This window comes from Physeter macrocephalus, unplaced genomic scaffold (genome assembly GCF_002837175.3).
Source record: "Physeter macrocephalus isolate SW-GA unplaced genomic scaffold, ASM283717v5 random_102, whole genome shotgun sequence".
Taxonomy (NCBI): Eukaryota; Metazoa; Chordata; class Mammalia; order Artiodactyla; family Physeteridae; genus Physeter; species Physeter macrocephalus.
Window position 1 is genome coordinate 77,931 of NW_021145385.1, and position 9,903 is coordinate 87,833.

The 9,903-nt window shown below is 48.8% G+C and overlaps 1 protein-coding gene and 1 pseudogene across 10 annotated transcripts in view; both read left to right on the forward strand.

The window, feature by feature from the left end:
* The first annotated feature begins 719 nt into the window (after nt 1–719).
* On the forward strand, nt 720–1,497 carry LOC112064307 (zinc finger and SCAN domain-containing protein 5B-like; annotated as a pseudogene).
* Nucleotides 1,498–5,231: 3,734 nt separating this feature from the next.
* Nucleotides 5,232–9,903, forward strand: part of PEX6 (peroxisomal biogenesis factor 6) — a 23,597-nt gene continuing 18,925 nt past the window's right edge. For 9 of the 10 annotated variants that reach the window (XM_028483974.1, XM_028483972.2, XM_024121911.3 and 6 more), the window contains exons 1-3: nt 5,257–6,213; nt 7,732–7,895; nt 8,370–8,453. In XM_028483974.1, coding sequence (XP_028339775.1) covers nt 5,332–6,213; nt 7,732–7,895; nt 8,370–8,453 — 1,130 coding nt within the window. In that variant the 5' untranslated portion in view covers nt 5,257–5,331. Of the gene's footprint in view, nt 6,214–7,731; nt 7,896–8,369; nt 8,454–9,903 lie in introns of all 10 variants that reach the window. The other variant, XM_028483978.2, reaches the window with a different exon arrangement.

A 9,903-nucleotide genomic window follows, 5' to 3' on the forward strand; every position in this document is an offset into this window, starting at 1 on the left:
GATGCAACAAGAAATAAGGAAAGACTAGCATACCAGATATTTAAAATACTTTAAAATTCCAGAAATTAAATCAGTATGCACTGGCACACAAGTAGAAAGCAAGATCAATAGAAAAGGAATAGACCTAAATACATACTGGAATTCAGTGCATGACAAAGTTGGCAGTGCATTTTAGTGGAAGAAAGAAGGACTTTAGGCCACAACAACAACAACAACAAAAAGAAACAATGTAGTAGGGCTTCCCTGGTGGCGCAGTGGTTAAGAATCCACCTGCCAATGCAGGGGACACGGGTTAGAGCTCTGGTCCAGGAAGATTCCACGTGCCGCGGAGCAGCTAAACCCATGGGCCACAACTACTGAGGCTGCGCTCTAGAGCCCATGCTCTGCAGCAAGAGAAGCCACGGCAATGAGAAGCCCGCGCACTGCAACGAAGAGTAGCCCCCGCTCTCCGAAAGCCCGCCAGCAGCAACAAAGACCCAACACAAACAAAAATAAATAAAATAAATTTATTTTTTAAAAGATACAATGTAATAAATTACACAAACCTAGAGGTGGCTGGAGGAATATGTTTCAGAAAGTCAACTCCAGTAGCAGGTTGACTACTGGAGAAGGCTTAAGAATAAGCCTGTGGTTGTTCAGGATTTATTGATTCATAGGATTGTGGGGAGGATGGTAAGGGAAAGGGAGGAGTTGAGGATGAATTCTGGAAGCCATCAGAGATGTACGAGGTAAACTGGTGTCATAATGGCAAAGGAAGTATAAGAGAATTGGTCAATAGTGTCAGATTCCAGAGAAAGGTTGAGTACGATCAAGATCAAACAGCATTCCAAGAGCCTGAAATTCTCAAGGGTCCTGAGGGAGAAGTTTCCACTAAGAGTGGATACAGAAGAGGTTCTCCGAGGAGTCTAAGATGTTTCAAATGGAAACAGGCCAACAGTCCCACTTCCCAAGAAGTGCATCAGGAAGAAGCCACATCTCTGGACAAAGGAGAATTCTCAGGACAACTTGGGTCCCATTCTGTTGATTCACCTAGCACAGTGGGACCAACCAGTCTTCCTGAGGGAAAAGAAGCCTGGGATGGGCACCCTATGAATAGGGTATGCAAGAAGAGATTTCCTTATCCATCTCAGCTTACCCTTCACCAGAGGACACACATGGGAAGACACCCTTTAAATGAAATATCTGTTCCAAAGGGTTTATGCAGCCTTCGGACCTGCAGGTTTACCAGCGAATCCACACAGGAGAGAAGCCATACTGCTGTGATCTCTGCCCCAAGAAGTTCACCCACGACTCCATGCTGCATGCTCAAAGAGGATCCACACCAAAGAGAAGCCTTTCCGATGTGAGCACTGTGACAAAGTCTTCAGCCACAGTGGGAACCTCAACATTCACTGACACACTCACTCTGTGCTCAAACCCTACTTGTGTCCCGAGTGTCACAGTGCCTTCCGTCAGCTGGGGACTTTCAAACGCCACCAGAAAACACATTCCAAATGACTTTCCCAGGACCCCACACTCAGGTCCAAGTCCCTTCTGCTCCAAGAAGGGAATTCAGGATGATTTGTCACCTCCGTGATACAAAGGATGGATGACATGTGAAGAACTTATTAGGATACTGGAACCCAATGGGGTTCCATCCACGTGTATTAAAAGGATCTTTGAGTGATGACTTATCTTTCCCTTTGGATTTTGTTTTCTACTTTAGTATAGCCTATGTTTTTTAAAATAAGTTTTTGTTTGTGTTCTTCTTTCAACAATGCATGTCATAGTGGTTTTAAGTACTTCATCATGAAACTTAGGTTGCTGCTGATTGTCTTCCTTTTAGGCATGATTTCATTGTAAAATAGGATGCTCCTGGCCTGGCAGCCAGATAAAATATAGGAAAACCAGTGAAATTTAAATTTCAAATAAACAAATACATTTTTTGTCAAAAAAAAAAAAATCAAACAACCTCACCAATATTCTGCAGTTAAGAGGTTACAGATGATCTTTGCAGGAAAGTTTCAGAAGAATGGAAGGAATATTATAGCAGGTTGAAGAGTGAGCAAGAGGTATGGAAGTAAAGGCAACAAATCTAGGCTCCTGGCTATATTACAGAAGTAATATTTGGCGTTCAATGACAAATGACGATTTCAAGGTAATTTAGAGTGGACAGCATGCCAACCATTATTTGCTGGGGGAAAATCCTAGGAGGAAAGCACGTTTATTTGTGGATGGATATTTGTGTCTGTATGGATGCTGACCCAGGCAGGATACCAGATGTATTTACCCATTCCCAAGACCTCAAGGAGCACGATAGCCCTGAGGCCTGGAGCTTGCCTGCTACTGTGTAAAGGAGGCATATCCTCTTTGGACTCACCCCACCATCCTCCCAGTCCTTGGTTCCTTTGAGAGGCAGGGGACATAGCCACATAATAATTTAGAACTATCAAATGGGAACTTCCATCCTTGTGAATTCAGGTACCTAGTACATTCTTTTTTTTTCTTTTTTTTTTTTTTTTTTGGCTGTGTTGGGTCTTCATTGATGCGCGCAGGCTTTCTCTAGTTGCAGTGAGTGGGGACTACCTTCATTGCGGTGCTCGGACTTCTCATTGCGGTGACTTCTCTTGTTGCAGAGCAGGGGTTCTAGAGTGCAGTCTCAGTAGTTGTGGTGCACGGGCTTAGTTGCTCTGCAACTAAGTGATTTGGATTGCCCAGGGAAGGGGTAGTAGGAGAGCAATCTCTAAGTCGAAGAGAAGGAAAGTGATTGCAACTAGGAAAAATTTTATGGAAAAGGGTAGGCGGGCAGATTGTATGGGGTCATGTGGGAACTTCCTGGACCAGGGCTCAAACCTGTGTCCCCTGCATTGGCAGGCATATTCTTAACCACTGCACCACCAGGGAAGTCCGTCTTTTTTGTTTTTAATATTTATTTATTTGGCTGTGCCAGGTCTTAGTTGCAGCACACGGGATCTTCGTTGCCGCATGCAGGATCTCTAGCTGTGGCGTGCAAACTAGCATGTGAACTCTTAGTTGCAGCATGTGGGATATATTTTCCCAACCAGGGATCGAACCCGGGCCCCTTGCATTGGGAGCATGGAGTCTTAGCCACTGGACCACCAGGGAAGTTCCACTAGTACACTCTTGCAAGCTGTTTTAAAGATGTAGAGCTGGGCAATTTCAGGTTTAGGACTAGGAAATATAATCAAACATTTAAAAAATATTTTCTTGTCTCTTTAGGGAATAGAAATACCTTATAGGGACTTCCTTGGCGGTCCAGTGGTTAAGACTTCACTTTCCAGTGCAGGGGATGTGGGTTCGATCCCTGGTCGGGGAGCTAGGATCCCACATGCCTCACGGCCAAAAAAACCGAAGCATAAAACAGGAGCAATATTGTAACAAATTCAATAAAGACTTTAAAAATGGTCCACATCAGACTTCCCTAGTGGCTCAGTGTTTAAGAATCTCCCTGCCAATGCAGGGGACATGGGTTCGAGCCCTGGTCCAAGAAGATCCCACATGCCGCGGAGCAACTAAGCCCGTGCGCCACAACTACTGAGCCTGCGCTCTAGAGCCTGTGAGCCACAACTAGTGAGCCCACGTGCCACAACTACTGAAGCCCGCATGCCTAGAGCCCGTTCTCCGAAACAAGAGAAGCCACCACAATAAGAAGCCCACACACCGCAACGAAGAGTAGCCCCCGCTCGCCACAGCTAGAGAAAGCCTATGCACAGCAACGAAGACCCAACGCAGCCAAACATAAATTAATTAATTAATTAATTTAAAAACAATGGTCCACATTAAAAAAATACCTTATAACATGTAAATCTAATATTCACCTCTCAGATTTTCAGGAAATTTTCAGGAATATAGAAGGTACAAAGTAGAAGACTGCCTCAAGATGAAGGAAAAGAGAAAGTTAGGCAGGGAATGCAAGGAAGAGAATGCAAGGTCCAGAAAGCGGAGATTGCCACCAACCAATTCACTGATTCTTTTTTTTTTTCTTTTTTCTTTTTTTCTTTTTGGCCACACCGCACGGCATGTGGGATCTTAGTTCCCCAACCAGGGCTCAAACCTGTGCCCCCTGCAGTGGACGCATGGAGTCCTAACCACTGGACCACCAGGGAATTCCCCAATCCATTGATTCTAAATGCAAGAATAGGGACTTCCCTGGTGGTGCAGTGGTTAGGAATCCGCCTGCCAATGCAGGGGACACGGGTTCTATCCCTGGTCTGGGAGGATTCCCACATGCCGCGGAGCAACTAGGCCCGTGCGCCACAACTGCTGAGCCTGTGCTCTAGAGCCTGCGAGCCACAACTACTGAGGCCCGCGCACCTAGAGCCCGTGCTCCGCAACAAGAGAAGCCACCGCGGTGAGAGGCCCGCGCACCGCAACAAAGAGTAGCCCCAACTAGAGAAAGCCCGCGCACAGCAACGAGGACCCAATGGAGCCAAAAATATAAATTAATTAATTTTTAAAAATGCAAGAATATTGTTAATAACTGAAAGTGCAGCAAGCCAGTGTCCAAGTGTTTTATACAGAGCAGTGGAGGTGCAGACAAGGATGAACTCTAGGTAACAGCACAGATGGGAAGCAAGCTGTTGGTTTCATACTCATGACTGAAGCCTTGAACCTCTCTCTTCTGTCTGCTCTGCTGCCCACTCCTCTGTAGGGTGAAAGTAGGAATGGATCTCCAGTCTGCAAGGATTGGTGGGGGGAGAGCACCTGGTTTTGGAGAGATGAAAAAGTGAGGCTACTTTGTCGTTGCTTCAAGCTTGGTGGGAGTAGAACGAACAGGACAATAAACAGGACAAAACACACTGGAACGTGGGTTTTGTGTAGGATGTGTTGGAACAGGTGTGGCAGCACCAAGCACTCCAGGGCTACGTGAATCACATGTAGTAATTCAGCCAGCAGCCACTACATATCCCCAGAAGCCCGTCTGAGACAGTTTTATAATCCTACCACTCCCTCCTGCAACCTTCCCCACAACCGTCAAACCTCAGTGCCTACAGTTCCACAGAGTGGACTCCTTCCTAAACACTCCACCCACAGCTCCCAGCAGCGGGCCGAGTTCGGAAGGTAAATCCCTGTAAACACTTCTCAAAGGGTGCTTGCGTAGACCACCCGACCACAGTGACCGTGTTACTGCCACCGAGGCACCACCCCGATCGATCCAAGGCGCAGCTCACCCTCCTGTAGCAAGCTCTTGCACCCGACGCCCCGCCCACTTCCCTCGCACCTCCCCTGACGGAAGCGGAAGCGGCGTGGGGGCCGCCTGGATGTCTGGCTCTCCGGCTCCGGAAGGCGCCCTCCTTCGCTGTTCTCTGTGCTTGTTGGTTTCCCGTCACCATGGCGCTGGCAGTCTTGCGGGTCCTGGATCCCTTCCCGACGGAGACACCCCCGTTGGCGGTGCTGCTGCCAACCGGGGGCCCGTGGCCTGCGGCGGGGCTGGGCCTGGTGCTGGCTCTGCGGCCTGCTGGGGAGAGCCCGGCAGGGCCGGCGCTGCTAGTGGCCGCCCTGGAGGGACCGGGCGCAGGCACCGAAGAGCAGGGGCCGGGGCCTCCGCAGCTGCTGGTGAGCCGCGCGCTGCTGCGGCTCCTGGCCCTGGGCTCCGGGGCATGGGTGCGGGCGCGGCCGGTGCGGCGGCCCCCGGCGCTAGGCTGGGCGCTGCTCGGCACCTCGTCTGGGCCCGGGCTCGGACCGAGAGTCGGGCCGTTGCTGGTGAGGCGCGGAGAGACCCTGCCAGTACCCGGACCGCGGGTGCTGGAGACACGGCCGGCGTTACAAGGGTTACTGGGCCCAGGGACGCGACTAGCTGTGACTGAGCTCCGTGGGCAGGCCAAACTGGGTCCGGAGACTGAGGACAGCAGCCGGCCCCCACCCCCGCCGGTGGTGTCCTCCTTCGCGGCCTCTGGCACAGTCCGGCGACTCCGGGGAGTTCTGGGAGGGACTGGAGATGCACTGGGGGTGAGCCGGAGCTGTCTCCGTAGCCTCAGCCTCTTCCAGGGCGAATGGGTGTGGGTGACCCGGGCTGGAGAGTCATCGAACACTTCCCAGCCACACTTGGCCACGGTGCAGGTCCTAGAGCCTCGCTGGGACCTCTGTGAAAGGCTGGGACCCAGCTCTGGGCAGCTGGGAGAGCCCCTCGCTGACGGACTGGCCCTCGTGCCTGCTACTCTGGCTTTTAACCTCGGCTGTGATCCCCTGGAGGTGGGAGAGCTTAAAATTCAGGTAGGATACCAGACTGAGGTCAGGAATGCTTCCTCGTCTTTATCCCCTCTTCTTTGTCTTAACTGAATTGGAAGATCAGAGCTGTAGAATTTAGGTCCCTTACTCCTTAGAGCTTGGACTTTTCACTTAATGCCTCTTAGCCTTGTTTACGCATTCTCTACAATTAAAACATGTTGGTGGTGCATGGGAAGGGCTTTCACGATTTGGGTGAAAGGTGAAAATTACGGTCAAATTACCACATGTATATATTAATCTACTAAATCTAATCAGTTGTTTGTTGAATTGCTGCAGTGTATCCAGTATTGTACTGGGTAGTATGGAGGATGATACCTCCAGCTTTTGCTCATGCTATCCTTGACTTCAAGTTCCTTCCTATTCTTTTAGCCTCCTCGGTTAAAATCCTACCATCCTTTCCTTGAAGGCCCATCTAAAGGTGGCACTATCTTCTCAAAGCCTTATATAATCTCACCACCACAAATTTAACATTACTTCTTCTTACTATAGCATTTTGTATTGTACCTTTCAGAAAGTATTTTATTGTTTTGTTATGATCATGTAATCTGTCTAATCCTCAACTGTACCTTGTAAATTCCTTGAAGGGAAGGGCTCTTTATTATCTTTAGTGCTTGGTGTTTAAGTTTAATATTTTATTAAATATATCCAGGAGGAGTTTTTGGTTTCTGCCTTTAAGAAGCTTACTTCAAGAAGGTAATTATTTGGGGGGTACAAATATAGTCTACTGTTTAATTAAGCACCTGGATGTATGGTTTAGGCCTGCACTGTCCAGTATGGAAGCCACTAGCCCCTTGGTGGCGCTTTAAATCAACTGAAAGTAAATGAAGTAAAAAATTCAGTTCGTTGATTGCGTTAGTCATATGTTGAGTGTTCAACAGCCATATGTTAATATAGAACATTTCTATCACTGTAGAAAGTTATATTAGGTAATGCTGGCATAGCCAGTTAGTGCTATGGGATGTCAAGAAGAGATATAAGATATGCACGAATGGGAGTCAGGTGTGGATTTCCTTCTGAATTGAGGAAAAATACTGGAGTACACAGACTGGAGCTCATTCAGCTAACGCAGCCCTTTCAGCTTCATTGTGATCATATCCTTTACAGCCTGAATTCAGAGTGTTCCCACTAATGTCCAATTAATATTCCCAGTGGCTGCCTGGTGTCACTCAAGTGACTTGTGGGCATTAAATGTCTTTACTATTTCACTGGCTCTGGGCCAGTATAAAGGTATTATGGAATGGTTATCTTTACTGGTGAACTTTTTGGAGGGAGAGTCAGAAAAGTCAGTCAGAAATCTCTTCCTGGTGCCCATTAGAAGGAGAGGTTTCTGTTTTCTCAGGAAGATATAGGTATTCAGCTCTGCTACCTTAGGTCTCCTCTCCCACGAGCCTTATGGTTATGGGAAGGATAAAGGATGGAAGCAGAAATATTGATTGCTAAGGGATTGGGTAGAGCCTGATTCCTTGGGAGAAGGTTATAAGGTGGTGGTTATTTCTCTAATAGAGATACTTGGAGGGCTCCAGCACCCCTGAAGACAAAGGAAGCTGCTCAGTGCTGCCTGGGCCTCCGTTTGCCAAAGAGTTACACATCGAAATTGTGTCCTCTCCTCACTACAGCACTAATGGAACTTATGACCATGTTCTTTACCGGCACTTTCAGACACCCAGGTTAGCTGCGTCACCCTTTCAGGAGGGTAGCACCTTACCCTCATTGCTCTCCTCCTATCCCATGCCTTAGATTCAGGTACCACAGAGCATCTGATTTTAAAAAGCCACAGTTTAAGGCAGTATTGTGGCTAGAAGCCTCTTGCTGTGTCAGGCGGACAATAGAAGAGTAATCTGGACCAGGAGGTGAATCCAGACATCCTAAACTGAGAAACCACTTTGATTTGGGAGGACCCCAAAGCAGCCAGGATCCTGCTTTGCCCCTCTCTGGTCTCTGATCCCCTCCCTAGCCTCTCTGCCATTTCCTGCAGCTCTTTCTAGGTCAGACTTGTTCTCTGTACAACTGCTTGGGATCTCTGGGTGGGCAGTAGGCCCCTAAGAAATAGTCCGCATGTTGGGGTTGGCTGTGCGGGCGCGTGTCAGGCCCATGCTCTTGACTCCCATCGTGAGCTGACCAGGGCCACTGCTGTGTTACAGGGCAGTCCAGGAAGGGGATGTTCTGTGTGTGCCAACAGTCGGGCAAGTAGAGATCCTGGAAGGAAGCCCAGAGAAACTGCCCAGGTACGCAGCTGCCTCCTTTCCTACAGCTGGGATTCTTAACCTGGGTGCAGGAGTCCTCAAGTTGAATGGAATAATTTTGTGCATAAGAACATTTTGTTGTCACACATATTTCTGGACAGAAGGCACATACCTTCTTCAGGTTCTCAAATAGGCGTGTGTCTGAAAAAAGAATTAAGAACCACAGCCTACTAGCTTTTGGGGGTGTTTATCCTCAAATCGATTGGTGGTCCTAGATAAAGTAAAGCATTTAGAACAGTTTAATGGCCTAGACCAAGTTGGGATTCCTTGCTTTCCATTCTTTTTTTTTTATAAACTTTTTTTAAAAAGTAATTAATTTATTTATTGGCTGTGTTGGGTCTTCATTTCTGTGCAAGGGCTTTCTCCAGTTGCGGAGAGCAGGGCCCACTCTTCATCGTGGTGCGTGCACCTCGCACTGTCGCGGCCTCTCCTGTTGCAGAGCAGAGGCTCCAGATGCGCAGGCTCAGTAGTTGTGGCTCACGGGCTTAGTTGCTCCGCAGCATGTGGGATCTTCCCAGACCAGGGCTCAAACCCGTGTCCCCTGCATTGCCAGGCAGATTCTTAACCACTGCGCCACCAGGGAAGCCCTGCTTTCCATTCTTAACCAGTGTTGTTTAGGCCACACCTCCCACACACTCAGCAGGAGGAGACCCAGGCCCTGATTTCTACCCTAATGGATGGAATGTGCACATGCTGCTTTCAATCCTGTCTCCCAAGGCAGGGGAGGGAGAGATTTCTGCTGTCCTTGGGAGGCCTTCCCTCCTTCCTTATCCTCGACAGAATGAGAAATAGAGCATAACTGAGCTAGGGACCCAAAACAAGGAGTCCAACCTTTCTCCTCCTCCTGTTGACTCTGACTACAGAGGTTGCATGTGAAATGGTGAAGCGAAGAATTTAGAGACCACTTGGCCTTATGTGAAGGGGGAAGAATGTGTAGTTCCACACCCCAGGACTGATTTCCTGTAGGGATTTACTAGAAGGAGAAGAGAGCTGGTAGGCACACTAACCCAACTTTCCAGGAAATCTCATTGAAGTGGTGGGACCCACCTGCAGGAACTTGGGCATAAGAGCCATAGTGCCCAAGGTCCCGGGCCGAGCCAGCCTGGGCCCTCTGCCAAGAGAGGGACGCCTTGTCTGGAGCGCCTGATTTGTCCTTGGTCGGTATTCAGAGCTGGGTTCTGGCCAGCACTCTGTCTCCCCAGTCTCAGGGCTATGGTACCCAGAGGAAGGGGCTGGTAGTGCCCCATGTAATCCTACCTGGTGCTGCAGGGCACCTCTTTGAGCTTTCCCAGTTCAAATCTACAACTGGGGCCTGGTGGAGAATGCCAGGCTGCTATCCGTCACTTCCTACTCTGTATCCCATCTTTTTTTTTTTTTTTTTTTTTTTTTGTGGTATGCGGGCCTCGCTCTGCTGTGGCCTCTCCCGTTGCGG